A 22,851-nucleotide genomic window follows, 5' to 3' on the forward strand; every position below is an offset into this window, starting at 1 on the left:
CAAGAGAAGGAGATTACTCTTCAGAGACCTTGAAAAATCGCCAGAAAATTAACCTCAGGACTATGCATTTGTACCACAGGAAATGCCAAGATCTAAGGATTTTTATTATTATTTTTCTTGCAATAATTAAATATGATTTCAAGGTTGGTCTGCCTTATTTTAAGTTGTAGTAGGCTGAATAAGTGTATCTGGAACTGAAAACCGGCAAGTTATATCAAATGAAACAAAATATTCCCTACTGACACCTATGGCAACAAGCATATATATAAAAAAAAATATATATATATGGATTAGTTATCAATTCAAAGTGAAAACTAGAGATTTTCTTTTATTCATTACTTGGCCATCTTTACAGGTCCACAGCAGAAGAGAATCACCAGACGATGCAATGAAGTCTGAAACTAAACAAAGAAAGCAAAAAAGTTTAATTATGCTACATAAAAATCTCTGCTTTTTGATTACATATACGGAGAAATTAATATTAAGTGCTTCTGGAAATGATGATGAGATAAACATGAGGACACTTTTATGGATGTTTTAAAACTTATTTACTTTTTCTTTTTATAGATAATCTATCCATTGTTAAGGGTTTAACCATTATGTTTTATCCTACAAACTACTAAAACCAGACACTACCCAGCAGTTTAAATAACATGAAAAAAGCTGCATCTATTTAACAGCTGCAGAACTCATAGGACAGAGGCAGTAAAATATAAAAAAAGACAAGAGTTAAAAATCCTACTGCAAGAATATTAACTGTAATAAAAGAGAAGACATTAAAACCAGCAGCTAGTTAGGTGCCAGGACATAATAGAACCCATAAGGATAGGCAAAGAATGATGCTAAGTTAGGGAGAAAGAGTCTGTTTTCAGAGAAGAACTTCCTGACAGACACCACAACAAAGCAACATGAACGGTGACTGTGTGGTCCCCTTCTTGTAAATAAATCAGGCGTCAAAGGTTGATCTGCAGTTAATAAGAGGCCTAAGCCTTCTCCAAGGATTTGTAGTATTCTGTCAGCACAGTCCAAGCCTTAGGAGCCATGAAGCCTTCCGGCGGGTTTTGTCCTTCTCGAGCCAGCTTGCGCATGCGGGTCCCCGATATAAATTCAAAGTCTTCATGGCTGAGAGAGTAGGAGTGGGGGCAAGGGAGGAGAGGGAGAGGAGCAAGGAGGAAGGAAAAAAAGAACATATTTTAAAAGCAGGCAAAGTTGCTTATATTCCTTCTGCTTTCTTGATATTTTATAAATTTCTTCTTGGGGTATAATGCTATATAGCAACTGTCATTTCCAGACATTTGGCCAGCAATGCCAATAAATCTCTAGAATATAAACCCTCTACAATATTCAGCTTGGGTAACTCCTGAGGTTTAGCAGCATGGTCCAACCGATCTCCTGTGGATTGAATTGAGTCTGTGCTTCCATCTAGCCTGGCTCACTCTCTATGAGGAAACAGGGAACTGCTGTTGAGAGAAGAACATCTCCTCCCCATCTTGTCTCAGCGCTCTGCCAAGCAACAGGAGCCATCCTATTTTATACCTCACCCTTGCCATAGAAGTAGACCAGCCCTCTGTGCTGGTTGAAGGTTCCAGTGCTGGCTGGAGAAGGTAATTTCAGTGCCACTAGTGAATGTGAAAAAACAACATTGCATGAAATCTTAGTGAAGGACAGTTTGCAGAACAGGGAAAGTAAAAGCCTCGGAGTCTAGAGGCAAGCTCCACAGCTGGGCCACTGCAAGCCACTGAGCATGCATATACCTATATATGCCTATCAGTAATGTGGCTCATACAGTTCAAAATAAAGAAAAAAGCAGGGGAATAATAAAAATATCTTCCTCCTAAAGATGTTTTTCCTTAAAAACCAGAATTCAGTTGGACAAATGAACCTAGATCAGGATTGTTTATCATTGTTAACACAGCAATCTAAATTAATATTAACTTCTCAGGTATGTGGTCATAAGCAGCAAAAGCTCCATAGGTTAAACTCTTACTCCTCGCAGGACTGAAACAGTAAAAGCAAGACAAGAATGCCAGAGTTCTACCAAATGCACCAAAGGAAAAATTATGTATTCTTAAATTAAATATGCAATTTTACTTTCACGATTTGCTCAATTTGCAACATGTATGCATTACTCATTCTTTACTTGTCTGTTTAAAATAAAAGCCGAGTATTGATCTCAGATGCATGTGGCTTAGACAGAAACAAGAGCCAAGTGTGTGCATCAGAGGGCAGAACTTGGCTCTAAGTGCTGAGCTATGCTCAGTAGGGTATGGAAGTAAGCAAGACGCAGAAAGCATTCCAAAGTTCCCTTTCACAAAACCACTAGCCCCATAACTTTTTGATTTGGGTTGTATACATTTACACAGCAGCACTGCCATACTGGCTCTTTTCTTATTGCTCTCAATTCAGGACTGTGGGCTCCTGAAGTGTCACAACAAGGCAAAAACCCCTACTGTGCTTCAACTCTGCAAAATATAAATTACATAAAAATGAAAACTTGAAGTTCATCTAAGCCCAAGGGAGAAAAATTTATGTCACTGCTACTTATAACACCTGAAAATTTTGTTCCTTTGCAGAGAGATGCCTAGTGTTCAATAACACTGCTTGAAGGTAAGTTGCATTCTTTGCAAAGAACTGTTTCTATAAAATATATGTGGGGAAATGATAAGACTGGTTAATTCTAGCAAAAAATACTAAGTCTTCAGATGATCAGGAAGAGAAGAGTAAAGCAAGTGCTATAAGGTTTCTCCATGTGTGGTTTTCTCCACAGTGTGGTAGCAATACCAAAGTTTGGGCATTAAAAAACAAAGTTAGCTGCCTTATCCCCTCTTCGCCTGTTGTTTTCAGAAAAACACTCAACTTCCTCCCACGCCCTACAAGTGAAATAAAGGTACTGAGACAATAGATATGCCATATAAGCTTGCTTCAATAAGACCCCTAATTCATTTATCTTCTTCTTATACCTAGTTGCACAAAAAGCAGCTCTAGAAATTGGAGATATCATAAAAGAGAGAAACATGAAAAGAAGCTAAGAAGTTCTATAGAAACTATAAGAAAAGGAAAGAAAAACATGAGCGAGGATCATTTAAGAAATGTACCACATTCAGCATCTCATAACATTTCTAGAAATATTTCAAAAATACTATTAAAAAAGTACAAAAGTACTAATGAGGCCCTCTCATTATCCCAAACTTCTCTTCTGAATGGGTTTTTCTTTAAAAAAAACAAACAAACAAACTTTAATTAGTAATCACTAAAGTGACTCAAATGGAGCTTTGACAATATATACTGTATGCTGAAACAACACAGTAATTTTTGCCTTTTTAAAAAATTACTGCATTTGCAATTTTATTGTTTCCAGTTTAACCTCCACTTTTATACCTAAAACAGAGTATTTGAATAACCACTCAATACTCATTGTCTTTACTAATGGTAAAAAGCAAATCTCTTGAATATCAGAAACTGAAATTTCCACTAAGCAGAAATACCTTATCAGTTCTGGCACTGTAGTGTGATGTGAACCACGAGCATTTTGAAATAAAACAAATCAGTATGAGTGATTTGCTTTTGTGGAAAAACAAAACCAGAAAGAAGAGTCAAGTAATTTTGTTCATAATGAATTTGGAGGATATTAGGAGTTACTCTACACAAAATCGATTTGAGCAGAACATGAGAGGGGGAAACATCTGACCATTAAAGCTGCTATGAAATATAAATGCCAAAGCCATCCAAATTCCATTCTCATGTGAGATTTGGAATGAGTCTCAATGAAACTTAAATCCCATGCTTAGAAAAGGCTTGGGTTAAGTGACTTTGAAATTTTTATTCAGTGGCTGCTGGAATTAGCTTTCTTTGAGCCACATTGTATGTTAGTAAACGCTTGTAACATTGATTTGACCTTTAACTACCAACTGAGTTTGACTAGTATTGACATAATATTTGGTGCCAATGAAATTAAAAGCATTCTCAAAAAAAAAAAAAAAAAAAGAGGAAAAAACGGCAGAAATAAATCCACAACAAAAACTTGTCAACAGAAAACCAGTCTTGAAACATATTACATTGAGACTGGTATTTGCTCCATGGCATAGCATCCTAGAACTTTATTACACTCACAGTGTGGAAAAAGCCTTACATACACACGCTGTGAAATCTCCTTACTTATAGAGGACAGGGCTAGGCAGACAGAAAATACATAACTTTGCTGTGCTCTCATACATCTAGCAAAAGGAGAAAAGGAATCTTTTCTTACACTTCAGATTGTGCCCTCCTTCCACACACAGAGCTATATGTATATACAGACACCCACAGATGCAAAAGATAATATTGTATATTTGGAAAACAGTAAGTGATTTATTCAGAATAACATAGAAACAAGTTTGTGCTGTTAATTAATCTTCAAACTATTCCAGTAACTGAGCATCAGACTCAAAGGACACTACAAACCATGCACAGAAGATTAAGAATTCGTACACCAGTTCTTTCCTTTCTTTCCTTTACAAAGACTACTGTTTTAATGTTAAATGGATTTCACTTTTTTTGTGCATTCAGTAGTTATTTTTTACTATAATACCACAAGTGACCCCAGCAACAATGACAGCTCTTTATACTTTGTTATGACCTCAAACACTCTAAGAGCAGTGTGTAAGGCTAAGATTTTGAAGACCTTACAGTCCTTGTGACAAAACAAAGTTATCATCACCAGTCTGCAAGTGGGAAACAACTGCATGAAAATATCTGCAGTCCTACAGGAAACCTCTGCCATATCTCTGAGGTGTCAATACAGTACCTTAATACAGTGACTGAGCAGAATATTTTTTCCACTTCAAGAATTATTGCCTACAGGTTTAACCTAAGTATAAAATATATTACATAGTGACTCACAATAAAAGTACAGACCATTCATTCCTAGTTTTGCCTATTTGTAAAAATATGTTTTTTGGAAACAAATGTATGGAAATAAAATGATAACATGACTTAATCACCCTGGTCTGGCTTCAAAACAACTGCCATGTTCTATTCAACTGGTAAACTTTAGATCTGATTAATTCCTAGGACAATTCATAGACTCCTTATCTGGGGTTCAGTCCTTCAACAATTCTCAAGCATCAAGTCATGACTTACACTGTAACTCCTTCAGGAACAGAACGCTGTCCCTTACAGTGTCAAGTCTTTGTTATGTCAGTCTGTTATGCCTTGAGAATGCCCCATGATGGTGAATGAAGCAGCTAGTATCAGCTAGGTTCAAAACCTAACTGGCTATAAACAAACCCTTTGTGAAAGTAGAACATAATAGATTGATGAATATCAACATATGCAAAGCAAATCCTTTACGTGCTGTGAATTAAATTCCTTTCTGACTGGCAGGAGTGTTTAAGTCTTCTGAGCTGCTGTACTGTTTCAATGTATCCTAAATGATGTACAAATGTTAATTGAGAAACCATATTTCACATAGCTAAATTAAGGAGGACAGTCAAGTGTGCTTATCTCAGCCTCTTACTATCACTTTAAAAATCAGGTATCACACCAAACAAATTTGGGAACAGTATGTACTTGGTTGGAACACCTGTTCTGTAAATATAACTTGATAGTATTAAAGCAGTCATGACAACCATATTAAAAGTCCTGGGAATAAACTATAAAGTCAAAATCTCTCCTCTTCAGATACCCATGTTTCATTTACGTTTTACAGAAAGCATGAACAGTCTGCTCCAGTAATTTTACTTATGGGTTTCTTTTAGCCAAAATGATCTCATCAGTTTTCTTCAGGACAAAAAAAAAAAAAAAATTTTTTTTAAAAATCCATTTTTCCAGACACTCCTGTGGCTTTTTTCATTACCAGACTAATTTCCTTTCTTAATTGAGTTTTTTCTCAGCAGCAGTCTGTGGCTTCATTTTATAGGACTGATCTTCTGTAAAGAATTGGGAATCTCTACTCACCCAAACAACTACTATTATTAAGCCACCAATCCCAAATTACACTTGTCTGTGGTAACTGTTTGAGAAGCCTTTGGGGCTGAAGAAACACACTAACTGTTCTTCTGAAGAGATTTCAGCATTGGGTAGGGATTTGGGGGTGTGGGGTTGTTTTTGTTGGTTGCTTGGTTCTTTGGGTTTTTTTCTTTACACTTTAGTCTAATAGTGGTTCACAGATCAGACATTAGTTCGGAATTTCTCCATTATAACTAGAATTCTACCTATAAACTTTTCCAAAACATGTTTGGACGTATTCAATTATTGATGAAAAAATTCTATGAAATCTAAAAGGGTAGAAACTATGATAAGCAAATGACTGTACCAATATTCATACTAATTTCTATATGTATTATGTCTTCAGAATTCTATGCAAGTGGAAACACTCAAACTTCCCATAGAATCTTAGATTAGGCTTGCTGTCTGACTTCAGCAACAATAAAAAGGGAAATTTTTTTATTATCCTCATTCTGACCAAATGGAAAATAAAATTAAGTTAGCTCTACCTGTGCTGCTATACATCACTTCAAATGCATTCCTCAAATCCCTTTCCTAAATCTTAGTTTTAGAGACATCTTTTTCAAAAATATGTTTTAAGACTGCGGTTCTAAGATGTCCAAGAAACAAATTAAAAATTCTGGTGGCTTCATAAGGTAAAATTACCAATATAATTTCAAGTCATTGGGTGTTCACATGTCTTAATATTCTGAAGGGTAACTTTAGTCTAACAATTTATATGAGTTAAACTTTGTGCACCACTCTGCAACTACAATTGCCATGCAGCTAGCATGAAGGCTTTTACATCAGTCTTCTCTTACCCCCTTTCCTCACAAGCAATGCTCCATGATTATCCCTGAATGCAACCAGGATACCTCTGCCTTTCCTTATAAACAGGGGTACATGTAGCTACACCTGCTGCCAAGTGACTTCAGCTCCAACACAGCACCACAGCAGCTCAACATTGTTAACCAGCAGCACAAGGCCCTAACACTCAAAATTAACAGTCATGTTCTCCAGACTGTTCCCAAGCAGAGATACCAGGTCTACCAAAACTCCAAGGGTAGCATGTGTTCTGGAGGATACTAAAGGAATTGAGAAACAAACTTAACTTCTATATGAACTCCACAAAACTACACTTGCACGGACATCTTTGGGAGCTGAAGACCTTAAGAACAATGACCTCTTAGAATCACAGGCAGCACACCTGAGAAGTACAGGCCTTTGTTACTAATTTGGAGGCAGGGCCAGTGGTAGGCTTTTTGATGCTTCCCAGGCTTGCCACCAGGTCATGAGCAGCTTAGCCACGGCAAGGTATCACATAGTTGCCCAGTATCTTATGGTACACAGCTGACCAGTACCAATCCAGCATGTGAAAACCTACCCCCACAGGCATACATGGAATACTATCACCAAGTGTTACATCTTTCTTATAAAAGCTGAGCATGAATGTTTAGAGATGTCACAATCAAAGCAACTCTGCTGCTGCTAATGCTGCGGCCCCAACTTGTCAGACATCCTTTTGACAGTTGGATGAAGTTTTTGGTAACCTCTCACCACTAGCCAAAGGTTCATCCCCCACTGTCCCCATAGCTTGGGATTGCCTTCAGAAGCAGAAGGGTAATTCACTAATGTCAGCAAAGAGCCCAACTGCAATAACCTTTGCATGTCTGCTGCCAAGTCAGGTGTGGGTCCAACTCTGCCAAATTAGAGAGACACCCAAGATAGCAGATGGTGTCCATTATGGCTTCTCACAAGCACCTCCCCAGATAGAGGAGTCTAGGAGGCCTGAAAGAATAGAAGAGATGACTACTCAGAGAGACAATAACTACTTCCAGCAGCTAAGACACACAGCTCAGCTATAGCTCAGTCCAAGGGAAACCCACTTGCCATAAACTTCTGTACATCCACTAGTGATGTAAATCCTTGAATTGCCTAGTTGGCTGTTGAGTCTCCAAGTCTCAAAGAACTGCTAAAGGTGCAATAGAAATCAAGTTACCCATTTCCAAAACAAGTCAGAAGAATGCTTCTATGCATACATCCCTCTTCCCCATATTTTCATGCTGTGTTTTTCACCAGGTAAGTGGTAAGCTCAGGAAAGATTTGCACAAACATCACTATTTCACACCCAAGGGTCTTCCACCGGTACTGATCCTCTCATATTTCCAGACAATCCTCTATTCCTTGCCATCCTCCTTACAGAGTCAAACACCACATGGTCCAGGACTCTGCCACATTTTCAGCATAACACAGACTATCTTGAAATGCAGCCAGCTGCACCCACCCAAGCTCTAACTCTGAAGCCTACCACAGTGTTCTGTCTGTGGCAAGCAGGAGCAATAATATCTCTCTTCAGGGAGTCTGCATGTGTCCGCATTGCCATCTAGAGGATTGCTGCCACACTCCAGTCCACCCTGTAGTTTACGAACAGTATCTAGGGAAGGACAGGACATATGGTCTTACATTCTGACAGCAGCAGGGCAAAACTGCACACTACTAGCAGCATGGTCTCTTTCACAAGACAGTGACAGAAACAGAAGAAAAATGCCTCAAACCAAAGGGCGCCCACAGGCATGATGAAAGGATAATAGGGTGTGCATAATGCGGTCTGTGACAAAAGGCAAAACCTGTTACCACAGGGATTTTTTTTATCATTTTCTCTGGCTAGTGACAGAGGTACAGCTTTACTCTCCTTTATCTATACCAACTCTGTCCTGCTAAGAGTATAGTATCAATGATCACAGAATCAATATTATTCTACAAAGATTCTGTTCCATGCAATGGGAATTCTGGCCTCTCACATTGCTATTCCCCTTCTATTCCAAATTATTAAGAAGTGACACACCAGTATAACTATTTCACTTCAATCTTTGTGTATTTATCTTCTAAAACTTGCTGAATTACTTGGACAACAAACAGGACAAATACCCATAGTATCTACTACAACAGCCTTTTGAACCTTATGTTACAATGTATACAGGTTTGCATAAAATTAGCAATATTTACATCACAATCTAGTTACTGTGCACAGCAACGAGGACTTCTAGATGCATCTCAAATAATGAAAGGCACAAAGGTAGTGAAGTGTTCAACAGCAAGTTAAAAGGCAATAAGTTTAGGAAAAGACTTAGGTGTCATATATGCTAGGAGTATCCTTTCCTCTGATTTTATTCCTCCTAATGAAAATACCATACATATCAGGGCATAGGTCTGATCTGATGCTCCTGTCCATAGGTTCACTTGGGGAAAAAAAAAAAAAAAGCCTGCTGCAATGCCATCCAAAGAGAAGCTTCACAGCACTAAGGAGAACCTTACATTGGAATGCTGCCTATAGGGGAGGGAGAAGGAAGGAAGAACAACATCAGAAAACTACAACTGCTAAATAAGCCTCCCTGATTATCTTCAATTTTAAAACATCTGCAATGTAGCAAATCATCAAATTTCTAAACACATATGGACATCATAGAGTAATACACAGTGAAACTGTTTTAATTCTTGTCAGGTTTCAACAGATTTGCCTTTATCATGCTGCTCATGATTTCCAAACAACAGAAGAACATACCATAGTTATATTTAATTATGTAGGAGATGATAACACTTTGCAGTTTTTAAAAATAAAAGCAGACTAATTCAGGTGCTTGGAATTTACTGCTGAAATATAAAGCAGTTACATAACTTACAATCAAGGTTAAGCCAGCACGCTATCTACTAATAAACATAATTCATGGTAAGAAAGACACAAGCTGCTGAATAAAACTTGTTGGTTGATTGTCACAAGCCACACTGACATCCTTGGAGGCTTTTATACTCGGTGTAACTGCAGCATAAGCAGCTGAAGAACAAGGGATAAGAGATGGGTTCATTTTTACCCAATCTGTTTTTCATGCCTCCATCATGATTCCATGTTGATTTCATGCTTTCAAAGATTAACTGTGTTGTATAGACATACTTCTTCAGTTAGAAGCAGTAGGAAATAGTCAGAATATAAAAAAATCCAAGTTTTTTTTAGAAAAACAACTTGCTTCACAGTTTGTATTTCAGTACTAATTTCAACTGCAGTGTGATGTAAAACAAAAGTACAGTTCAATAATCTGAATAAAGAGGTTTAAACTAAAATGACAAGCCATCTTCCCAATCCCACTCACAGGCACCACAGCAACACATACGGTGAGTTTTGGACTCCGCTATGCCGCACAAGTGAAAAATAGTACTGGAACATGCAGAAGGTGAAATTATCTGTCCTGTAACTGGATTAAAAAAAAAAAAACAACCACAAACAACAAAAAAACCCTAACAAAAAAAAACCAGCTGAAAACCCTGGGACATAAAATGGACTTAGAGCATCCTTTTGCATTATTGTTAAACAGAGCAAATAGCTATTTGTCACTCTTACTTGTCCACTATCTTCTCTCTGCTACACTCTCTCATTGTTTCTCTTCCATCATATCTGATGCATACCTGACACCTGAGAAGCATATTTAGAAAGATAAACCAGCAGAGAGCTAGTCTTACCATTAAAATAAATAGTAATATTTTTCTGTGGATTTAGCAATCTGTGCCAACATGTTTCAGGATTAGAGAAGCTCCAGTACCTGGGAGGAAAAGAGGAGATTCCAGTGGCAGCTAAAGTTGGATCACGTAAGCTGTGCTGTGAAACCACACCCAAATCATGCTGAAGTCAAGTTGGATTCGTGATCTAAAACCACATCTAAACACTGCCATCTTTGAGCAATATGAATTTAATTAAAAACAATTTTTTTGATGTGGGCGGGGGGTAAAAGGCAGCTATTGCTCAAAAAGTATTAAAACAAAAATACAACTTACTGATCAGAGTCATAATAATCCATGCACTTCTTCTTATTATTATAAGCTGCAACTCTAAATGGTACAATTTCCAGTGCTCGGAGACCTGGAGCCATTGTCAACACTTTGGCGCCATGGGTTGGTTCATACAGGTCTTTCCCAGTGTCAGGGTGTGGCATCCCTGCTGGATCTCGCCCTACAATGTAGAAGTTAGCTCCTGCAACCATCCGTGATCTACAGTGCCACTGAACCTAGAGCAGAGACAGGTAAAAACAGTTAACAGAAGAAAACTGTCAAAATATCACCCTTAAAATGTGCATGCATTGTATAATTACCACTTTTTTTCCTAATAAGACATGATTTTTACTATGGAGCCATAACAAAAAAAAGAACCAATTATGTGAATCACCACCAAACTTACAACTAAGGTATACTATTCCCCTGTTTCATTTGCACATTAGGATACTTAAAAAGTTACTTTAACACTGTGTTTGGAACAGTATAATCAGGGCAAGAAAGATGGAGCTCATCCCTTTCTTAGCTTAGTTCTTCCTGATGTTGTCACCCTCCATCCTTTTCCTTTTATATAAAAGATTAATGCAAAAGCAACTGCTTTGGGAAGCTTAGTGGGATCTAGCCGTACATTGCCCTATTTTAATCACAGTAATTTCTCTAACAAGACACCCTGACCAACAGATAGCTGCCAAACATCTCATCAGAAGAAAGACAAGATAGGCTACTTAAACACAGTGTTCACAAGTGATCTAATCAATCTATCTACACATTAAAAAAGAAAAATTACCCAAGCTCAGCATTTTCACCTGGTGCACGTGGCAAGGATGTTGTCCGAGGCAGGACTTTAACACTTAGTCTGCGCCAATATTAAAACCCAAAAGATATATAAACTAGGTACATACTGCACATGAACGCTTGGAGTAGGCTTTCAGAGCACTAAGACTGCCTATTTATAGCACAAGCTTCCAAGATGAAAACTGATAAAGCAATTCTAGCTTTAGTAAATATTTAGTCACTTTTCCCCAAGCATTTTGAAATAATTTGATTCTAACGCATCTATATGAACTGGGGAGGAACCAACGTCAAAATCAGAAACTTTAGCTTTACTGAATTTTTGCTTGGATGCACCAACTTCCTTCCACCTAATATTTGAAGTATTGTAAATATTAACAAACAGCTTTCCCACATTACTTCGCTGCACATTTCAAAATTAGTGGTTTCATAACTAACAACTTGATTTTTACTTTTTTCCTTACAGCTCAGTTACTACTGAAAGTATAAAAAAAAAAAAAAAAAAGGAAAGAAAGAAATACTTCAAAGGAAATTCTGCACACTGACTATTCAATCATCCACACCTGACAACCAAAGAAATGCTTTCAAATTATTTAGAAATGCATCTCTTACTAAATACGGGGAGAGGACTTTTTTCCTCCCAAAGACTGTTTGCAGTATTTACTGGATCCTAGACTGTTAGATATGCTACACTTATGGCAGGTTTTAGACTTATTATGGTATAGGACTGTTGGTGAATTTTCTTAATTCATTTTTATATGTAATATTTTCAGTAGAAAATTTAACTGTACAGTACAGGAAAAGTAAAATAACTATTGCATTACTTCAGGTAACAAAGACACACCAATTCAGGAAATGTGAATATGTTCTCATACTGGGAAGTATTCCCCTAAATGAATTGTCATACCATCTATACAGCTTAGTATCTGCCAAAGGATACTCAGAAAAGAGTTTATAAAACCCACAAGTATATAACAGTAGTTTCTTATTTGTGCAGCCTTACCTTCACACAAAACTAAAGGGTCTACCCAGTAACTACATAGTGTAAAATAGCTTCACAAGTTGAACAGTAATAAACATCTGTCAAAACATCTGTCAAGCACTAAAGGGAAAAAAAAAAAGGGAGGGAGGCAGGAGGGAAAAAAACCCACAAATCATAGGACAAAAGTTGCTGCCACTACCTTGTAGTAAATGGACAATGTGATGGATAAATTTTCCTTCCATTACAAAAAAAAAAAAAAAAAATTGCTTCTGCCTACTGCAAATCTTTACATAAAAGAAAATCAAAGTGTTTCATCTTTTAGTCACTGTGCATGCTGTTCTATGTTAATAAGCTTTAGGCAAGAAGCTCAAAAGTGATTTTTCAAAGTAGTAACTAACTGTTAGTTCTACATTAGTTTTATAACTAATTGTTATAGAAATCATTCAAGGAGGAAGTTTCGCAGTCGATATGGACACAGTTCTGTAAATCAGTAGTCAGATAATGAAATCAGGAACCAGTCATGAGTTATGAAGGTACCACTGGTATCAGTTTTCATCCTGACCACAGCCAGACATCACACACAACAGATTCCACTGCTATTCAAGCATATAGGGTGCTATGGAAGCATCTGGATGATGATAGCTATGCTAATAATTTTAATATTTATGTTATAAGCACAGAGCGGGCCATACACATGAAATTCCAGCATACCACAGCAGCTAGCAGCATATTTTCTGAAACTATTCTAGCATAGTTAAAAAATTTAAGTTTCATGTTGTCATTTGGGTAGCAGCAAGTAAGAACTCCATTTTGAATAAGTAAAGCTATTTTACTAAGACAGTTTAGAACAATGTAAACCATATGTTTGAGACACAAAGCTAGCAGCTCTTGTCCCATTTCTATACATCCATACTACTTCAGAACATATTTACTTTCCTAAGCAGGTGAATTTATCGCATTTTGATACAGAATTTTTTCTTAGAGAACTGTTTCTTTTCTTCCAAGGTAATTATCAGGAATGTTAAAAATACGAAAATGCTAAATTGATGCTTATAAAACATGTCTTAAAACCTTTAGAGACTGGAAGGCCACATCCATCCTATAGATAACCATACTAACAGCTGCTTGTTGTTCTGTAAAGCACTTGTGCTACAGAAACAAATCTGGTACCAATGTCTTTTAAATGACCTATGGAAAATTATTAAAGGAAGAGTCTCTCTTATTACTTGGCTGCAAACATTAGTCAGGCTGTACTCTGAGGTCACTGTAAATGCCAGATAGGTTAGGAGAAAGCTCTAATTCTGTTCAGAATAAGGATTGTGGATTTTGTTCCTCCTCATATGCTTATGAATACAAGACCAAAGAAGAAGATTTCTGTTAATTCTCACAAAAAGTCTACGGGGAACAGTACAAGATTCCCTACAGTAACTTGCTTACATGCCTCAACTAGATCTGGACTACATTTTTTTATCTGGACTGAAAGGCAGTGCAAGCTCTGTTTGATCAGTCAACTGGCCAGCAGAAAATAAGCACCACCTGTCTAATTTAATTCCACTGGTGAGATCTCCAATCTATCAAAAAGCTACCACAGAGTTAACCTCTTGAGCCTGGTCAGAATTTGAACTTCCTGTGACTCATGGAGGCATGGGGCGGGAGGGGGTAACGAGATGGAGAACCAATATCCCCTAAAGGAATTGCCCTCAGATGAGCGCTCTTAATTCTCCCTGCTGCTTCCCACAAGCCTCTAGGGATTCCAGCCCAAGACCTGGCTTCTAAACAGTGTGCTGCGAAAGAATTATTTCATACAAAAGCCTTGAAACAATTCTCTCTGAATTATGTTTGCCAAAAAATAAACAAAGCCTTCCACCCCCCGCCCCCTATTTGTGTATAGTGCTCCAACATACAAACTTTTTGCTTAACAGTCATAAAACTTAAGTATCCTAACATTCAACATATCAAATAGTTGTCCTAACAGATCTTATAATTTCTTCTGAAAAAGTCTGTAAAAAAGGAGGAGGGATTAATTCATTATCATACCCTTATAACTATAAAGAAAGGAGCACATAAACCCAATATTGTCTCCCACCATTTCCAGCAAAATCCTCCAATATAGAGGATTCTTCATCAAAGAATGTTTTGGTTGATGACAGAGGGAGCCCTTACAGTCTGGTTTCCCGAGGAAAATTAGTCTCTTCTCTCCATTAAAAAACCCACAATCCACAAACGTCAGGCATAGCACAAAATACTTAAGTGCACTATGAAAGGGGGTTTGTTTTGTTTTAAACTCTTGATGTGTTTACCTCAGTTGGTCCAGCATACATCATGGGGGAAGGAAATATAGCCACCACTGTTGTTTCTGGATTCAGGATTCCCTCCTCCAGTACTGCAGCATGTTGCTTCATGCGCCACATGAGAGGAACATCATCCTCCTTTGTCCACCCTCCAAGTGGATGCAAGAGTAAAACTGGGCGCCGGTAGCCACGTTCCAGAAGCTGCTTATGAGTATCCTGCATTAAAAGAGCATGCCCATTGTGCACCGGATTGCGTAACTGGAATGCAAACACAGCATCTATGGAGAAAAAACAGACAAAAGATATAAAGAAAGCAGGCTATTTTATCAGGAGTTGTACAAACCATAGAAAAATCTTCAAACAGTACGATCTTTCCTCTGAACTCTATTAAACAAGTATAATAGCAGTAGTCACAGGTCCTTAAAGGATTATGAATTATTATAAAATCATTATACTCAATAAGCAAAACTAAAAAAAAAAAAAAAACAACCATCTTAAAAAAAACCCAAACCAAATCAGCTTCCTTTATTTTTGAGATTTCCGCAGAATTACTCTAGTTTCTCCAATAGCTATAATCTTTTCTTTGGATTTTTCACTTGCATGAGCATATAAAATAAATTCTAAGAGGAAACAAAACTATGCTACCTGTCTTAAAGGCTCAATGTATCATCAGGAGAACAAAAGGACATGTTTGCAACAAAACAGATAAAAGGGGATTTAATGTGCCTTAGTAAGTTTCCTTCACCTAAATAGCTTTGTGGAGTTTATAAACAGTAAGAACAAAGCAAGGCTAACTGATATTTCAAAGTATTACAAACCGTTCAATGAAAAACCCTGACACAACCAGGATTTCTCCCTTCTCCAAATTAAGATGAACTAAGGTACCCTGCAAGATGGCAAAATCAACATAACTGAGAGATTTCCCAATAAGGAAACAATGAAATCTAGAGAACAGGGTTTTTTTCAGGTATCAAATGTATTTGTTTATGGGCTAGCTAAAACAAAGACTGGTACCTCAAAGGTCCTGGAAATACTGACCACATTGAAAAAACACAGTAGCTCAGGACCAATCTCGGTTTGCACTCTTGATGTTAATCTCCTCCCTCACACTTAGAAATGCTTAGCAGCTGTCTGTCAGTCACTGCCACAATGAAGGCGATATGTTTGTTCTCTGCTTTATGACATTACTCAGCCTCTTACTTATCTGCCTAACACAACTGCTTTAGTGAGAAAAACTGTTTTGTTTCTTCTGCAACATAAAGCTAGCAGTTAGCTCACAATTTTTAACTGTGATACATTTCCCTTTGCACCAGTCTACTTGCATTACTGTTGTAAGCTTTGCTCCCAAGAAGCAGCATGGAACAGACTTAAAAATAAAAAAGCATGAAAGCTCAGCACTCAGCCATACCTCTAAAGTTTTAGCCGAACCTGAAAATTTTAAAATCACGTTCTACCACATTTTAACATTATCTTTTCTTGCATTAGTAACATGTCTAGTGTGCATGGAAAGATAAAACTCAAAACCTCAGGCATTACCAGCTTCTCTTGTGTGTTTAGGCAACGCAATGCCCGAGATCATAAAAATTAATACCAGTAAAAGGCAAAGAATGCTGCCTAAGAGAGCATTCAAAATCTTCATCCTTGAAACAATGCTAGCCCCTGTAGTATTGAGGCAGCAGACATTTGGATAAATCTTTGCTGGAAGAAACAGAACAAGAAAAATTTACTTGCCTGCATTCATTTCCTTGAATTTCTGCCTTAGTTCAGCTGGAGTGAGACGGTATTGATCAAGTCCATCATTCCAATAAATACGATCAAGGACCTGTAGATCTCCACCTACAAGCCAGTTCCCTTGCTCCATAACCATCTAAGAAACAAACAAAACAAAACAAACAAACAAACAAAACAAAACAAACAAACAAACAAAAAAGAGAGAAAATCCTTGTTAGGATTGGTTGTCAGCTTCTCCTGAGCACCTAGAGCATTGCAACGGGGGCACATCTTTACCGAGGGAAGAGTTCTGGGCTAACTTTATTTGACAGTCTCAAGTCAAGCATCAATGTTTTAAAAAAAAAAAAAAAACCAAAAAAACAAAAAAACCCCAGAAACCACAAAACAACACTGGAACATAGTCCAGATATGTTATACCATGGTGTGGAAGAGATGCACAAATCTTCCATAGGCATATGCCTTTCTTTCAAAGTCAAGGATTTTTTTAATATATAGAAAAGCAAGCAGACAGTATTCTTAATCAACATTATTATGTGACAAGAAGAGATAGTGGCTGGAAAGCCTGATATATCAAGTGCAATGAAGTTGCACACTTTATTGTTGTTGGCCAAAGCAAATGCAGTTCCAGTTTACAAGATTTTACAAGTCAGCAATAAAGTAACATATAAAAAGGTTCTGATTAACTACTCACCCACTTTAATTTACAAATAAAAATGAGAATCGTTGAAGTAGGATAGCTTTTGCATTTGTTTCGTAGTAGCAATTTACCAAGGCAACATACACTTACTAGAGTTCTTTTGATATCTTCAAATATCACCTCGCCCTTTATCAAAAAGCATTACGGCAAGCTGCTTAACATACGCTAGCAATGGCCACAGAAGTCACTCAGGAATTGTTAATTTCTGAGAATGCATTTGCTTTTGAAGATGGCACCACAAAAAACTTCCAAGTTTCATACAAATTTCTGATGCTTTATTAGCCTTATGTAATTTAAAGATGACAACAAATGTTGATATAACATAAGACATTACATACTAAACCCACAAGCCAAGATGTTAAAATTAAGTGTGGATTTTTCAATTTATTTTTGCATTGAGATAGAAGACCTGCTGGAATTAAATGATGCTACAGTCACCACCCCCTTCTCAAAGAAAATGCTAGACTTTGACATCTTACCAAGGTGGGGGGAAGGTGTGATAAAGATATGAATATGAGAAAACTGTGCTACAGTAACTCTCAGGCACCCAAAGATTTCTGATTAATTAGAAGGGCCACCAGATTCATGTGCTGTCATGATACTGCTATACACTCCAGTACAGACATAAGAACATAGTTCCTCTTCTTCTACATTAGTTTCAGCCATGTCATTCTGTAATTGCTAATGTGTTATAACAAGTCATTCAAATCTTGTCTGTATGAGATTTTCTTAGAATTTCTTAAATTTGTGTTAAGTTTTCAGTAAAGAGGTAATCTGATGTTCATCAGCACAGAGCATATCAAGGGCTTTGGAAGTCTTCCAGAACACTCTTACTTGTATCTAGCAGATGTCCTTTTTCAGATATACTCCTGCATACAAGTTCAGTCAGTAAAAGAATGTCATTACACATTAATAAAATAAAGAAGTAAAAAAATTCCATAGTTTTCACATATGTGTAACTATTAGTCACACAGATACTTTTAGAACACATCGAAGGCTTTCCCTTTTTAAGAGAAAGCTCATAACTTGAGGTTTGCTTGATTTCTTTTTATCTGATTTTAAATCATAGTTTTAAACAAAAGGATACTAGAGACAAATGGGGAAAGAAACATTTTGGCTCTGCAGAGCTAAGATGCAACATTTACATCAGCTTGCAAAACCAAACACAGCATTGCAATGAGTATGTTACAATTAGAATATTTCAAAGTGACATACACATAAGGTCAAGACAATAAAACATACTGAACACAATAGATGGGAAATAACTCCCCAGAGAGTGAAATGATGAACTCTCCAAAAACAGGGCCTATTTCAAAAGCATCTAAACCAGGCAGTTCTCACGTGCTCTGCATGCAGGCAGAATAGAAGTTTTCTTGCCTTCACAATGCATATATCTGCTCACTAAGGAGCTTTGATGATCCATCTGGCTACACAGAGGCATGTGTTTCCTAGGCACAGTAGAGGGCAAAGTTCCCTCTTCTGTCGCACATATTGACATTAGATTTTCACACTAAGGGCAGACTATTCAACAGCTGCAGAGAACAAAAAAAATCATCTTTGCTTCTGCTCAAATGTTTTATTTATTTCTCAAAGTAGTTTTGCTGTTGAAACACACCAGTCACAGACATCAGCTTCACTTAATTTGCAGCTCCACAAACAGTACAGCTAATAGGACTAGATTTTCAACTTTTAAACACACACCTTGATATAGGGATGTTCCTTGCATGTTGTTCCCCATTGCCTAGCACAGCGTTCCTCTTTCCTATGCTCATAGAATTCAGGATTCCGGAGAATGGCCACACGGCGACCTTCATATACCAGTGCAATTGCTGTACACCCATCCAGTCTTTCTTTGTCTTCTTGAGTAGCCGTTAGCACTATAGGCACGGACAGATTAATAACTCCCCCTGCAGAGTGAAATAAAAAAATTTTTTAAAAGCCCTTGTCCTTAGTAACAGTCATGAATGATACTGCAAAAATCCACCCTCCTAACAAGTTATAGTCCAGGCTGTAAGTGTATCACACAACAGGTATTTCAAGTACTTATTTTAACAGGGGTTAAAAGCAACTTTTAGAATGAACTCTTGCATAAGATACGTGCGCTATAAAAATGTGCAAACACTGAAGTTTGAGAAAGAGCAAAGACAGTACTGAAAATAGCAAGTACTTAGAGCTGCATACAAGTTTTTAGACTGTGAGGATACTACTTTTGGGGGGATCTCAAATTAATATCTTCTTCAAGAAGCCATAGGGTAAGCAGAAATACACAACTGACATTTTTAAACAGAGAATCTAAACTATTAGTCAAGATTACTACTGGAGTGGCTAATGAGTAAAAAAGAAATAGCCTTCTCAGTAGGCATACTTTTGGTGCATAAGAAAAGTTCAACGTGATAGAAGCAGCCAAATGTACCCAAGTAGTTAGCACATATAATTCAACTATTTCAAAAGGTGACTTTGATGTTTACTTAAAACTGTATTCAGATTCAAGCATATATATTTCAGAAAAAACTGGTTAGTCAGGCAGACATTTTGCAGTTTGTTCAGCTGAAAGCTTACCAGCTACTTTACTTCTAAAACTAAAAGAATATATCAATTTTAAGGTTATGTGTGGTCCTCATTTTTAAGCATTTACTTCACTGCTAGATACTGGAAGTCTTGTTTTTCTTGACTGCAAGAGTGAGATGAGAAACTGAGTGGAATAATACTCTAAGTTTCATAAAAGGCTTGAATTCTACTGAGCATACACTTGCCAAAAGTGCAAAACTTTTGGGTGGTCTCCAAGAGAAAAGTCATGGGCACCTTGAAGTTAATGGGGGTTTTGCTACTGGCTTTAGTGGGGCCAAGACTCTAAATAAGGCTGATTTCCCTGTTATTTGAGCAATACATTTTTATAACATTCTCTCAATTTTACCGTAAGTGTGGTAGGAAGTTAAAAATTATGATGCTGGATGAAGTTTAAGGGAAAAATAGGTCCCTCCTTCTTTCATACTGCAAAATGAAAAGCATGCTGTGCATCTTCTCCTAAGTTCAGCCTTAGTGCTCAAAGTTATTTTCAAAGCAACTAGGTCATAAAATTGAGCTTGGCAACACTCACAGAGAAGATGATTTGCCACTCCTAACTTGATAATTAAAAAAATCCTTTTGCTTTGCGAACTATTAAGTAAATATTTCAAACTGGGAAGAGATCTCAAACCCGCTGATTATTAAAATTTTGTCAGTGACCAATAAAAAATATATAATATCTTTGACATCTCTCTTTAGCTGTACAAATGAGAGACTGAGGCAAGGTAATGGAGTGAGTTTGTTACGTGACAGATGAGCACAGTGTCAGCTAGACACTATTTCAGATGAGATGCATTGCAGTTATTAAACAGTTTCCCCTCCCTACAAAATCAAAACTCTGGAAAATGACTGCTGCTGGGAGACTCCAGAACTAACATACCAAGCAGGGAGGAAACTTTCAGGATGTTGTTTTGACTTAACTGTTGCCACTGATTCAAGTAGCAAAGCAGCTTTTTCTAAAAAGGTTTGCATACGTAAATGTTGCAGTAGATATCTAAGAGGAGGAAATATGGTAGCATCTAGAGGAACATGACTGTTCTATACAAGCTTAGGAATGAAAATTGTTTCCATCAATAAGTTATTCATTATTTTTCATTACTCATATTTTTTACAGCATACATGAGGTGCTAAAAACAATTGCAAGAAAAGTTTAAAAACTTGTTATATTGCCATATCTGAAACTTTCACCTATACAAGGTCTTAAAAGCCTTATAAAAATTCTGATTTACAGAAGACTACAGGGCAGAATAAGGAGCTAAAAGCTGTTTTAGCAGTTGAATGCATAACGTGCCATCTGCAGAGTACATTTCACATGGATGGACACACAGAAGGCAAATGGAATGAAAACAAAACTAGCAGTCCAAAACAATACTGCAAATTTTAGATACTCCAGAATAACAGGATGGCATTATGTTGCCTAAGATAGTATCCGAGAGGCTTATAGAAAAGGGAACTAGAAAACATAAGAGGGACAACAGATGTCTGGATCACAGAACTAAGAGACAAGTGATTTTTTTTTTTTTTTTTTTTTTTTTCTTTTTGGTCTCCAGCAAGAGAAAAGTAATGCAGAAAGAAGTGAGGAGACAGGAATTTTCACTATCACTCTTTGATCTAGAGAGTGCAAAAGAACCTAAAAGGCTGGAGGAAAAACAGAGTCTTCAAAGAGGAATAAATGAAAAATGACAGAGGATCACAATCAAATTCCAAAACCTGAGGACGTTCTCGCTTGTTGACTACCTTAACTAATGCTTGTCCTTAGCCAATTGGTAACGCAAAATAAAATATATTCATTTAAATCATCACAGGATAATTACTAAGTCATAGTAATTCAATTACATGTGACAATTGTCTATAATCAAGCTACCTCCTCAAATTCTGATTTCATACTTGCAATAGCTCCAGCACTCAAGTCAGTTTCTTGTCCTTTCCTTCATTACTGTTACAGACCAAATCTTTTGGCACACAGAGCTAAACAGCAATTAAATTGCAATTTTGAATTCTAAAATCAATTTCTTCAAAACAAATTAGAAACATGGACTTTAGGTTTAAATGTTTTTCAGAAATTAAATCATTTGAAAAATACAATTTGTAAAGGCAAAAAGACAAGACATTCAAACTGTAACATGATGGTAGGTATAAAAAGAATAAAACCATCACGTTTAAAACTGATGATTGTGATATCCTATTCTCTTATCCCAGGTTATGCACAAGCCTGATAACATGTTACCACACCACCACTAAGTAAAGCATCGAGAATATTTTAGAAGTAGGATTAGTTTGCTCAGTTTTACAAATGGTAAGTTCTACACTACCATCGAGGAGACAGTCAAAGTGAAGGCACTGTAGGTATTCTCTCTCTCTCATAAAGCCATTCAGGGGTGTTGCCCAACCTTCTGCTAGCACTTGCACCCATTGCATATCCACCTTGTAAAGAAATGGAGAAACAGAGTAGATAAGAGTTGCTGCTTAATGATTGACATCAGGTATTAGTCATAATAGATCGTGATTTACCCATAAAATTCAGGACAGTATAAATGGAAGATTTCTCAGTATTACAGTTTTTAATCACAAAGAATTCAAAGTTTCTACAAGTAAGAAAAAAAGAACAACTTGTTACTCACTGTTCATATTTTTTGCTATTTTCCAGTCCTTACAGTAGATCAAATTTCCATGTGTTAAAAAACAAACCAAGCGACACAAAAAACCCCACCCACAACAACAAACTTTATTTGTAAACATTTGATAAAGTTCAACTTAACAGAATTAGAGTCCCACTTGCATTTATTTTTTTAACAATGCAAGATAACCAAGAGGTAAAAAAAAAAAAAAAAAAAAAAAGAAAAACACCACATACAATTACCACAAAAATATCAGAATTATGGGAGTGAATACTAAGAGGTCTAATCTTAAAACGGATTAGAAAGAAAATTTTTATTGCAGAAACTAGTGAGACAATCCAGAAGTAAAATTCTCTCAGGACTAGTACTTATTTTAGTTTAAGAGCTATCAGC

The 22,851-nt window shown here is 36.8% G+C and overlaps 1 protein-coding gene across 1 annotated transcript in view; it reads right to left on the reverse strand.

Annotated features, from left to right (window-relative positions):
- Positions 1 to 296: 296 nt before the first annotated feature.
- PAPSS1 (3'-phosphoadenosine 5'-phosphosulfate synthase 1) overlaps positions 297 to 22,851 on the reverse strand; it is a 48,022-nt gene continuing 25,467 nt past the window's right edge. The window contains exons 7-12 of the mRNA XM_010586233.1: positions 22,153 to 22,264; positions 18,977 to 19,182; positions 16,579 to 16,714; positions 14,857 to 15,125; positions 10,789 to 11,018; positions 297 to 1,122 (exon numbers count right to left, since the gene is read on the reverse strand). Of these exons, the coding sequence (XP_010584535.1) occupies positions 984 to 1,122; positions 10,789 to 11,018; positions 14,857 to 15,125; positions 16,579 to 16,714; positions 18,977 to 19,182; positions 22,153 to 22,264 (1,092 nt within the window). The 3' untranslated portion in view covers positions 297 to 983. The remainder of the gene's footprint in view (positions 1,123 to 10,788; positions 11,019 to 14,856; positions 15,126 to 16,578; positions 16,715 to 18,976; positions 19,183 to 22,152; positions 22,265 to 22,851) is intronic.

The sequence above is a fragment of the Haliaeetus leucocephalus genome, unplaced genomic scaffold (assembly GCF_000737465.1).
Source record: "Haliaeetus leucocephalus isolate CR32 unplaced genomic scaffold, Haliaeetus_leucocephalus-4.0 Scaffold140, whole genome shotgun sequence".
NCBI classification, from domain to species: Eukaryota; Metazoa; Chordata; class Aves; order Accipitriformes; family Accipitridae; genus Haliaeetus; species Haliaeetus leucocephalus.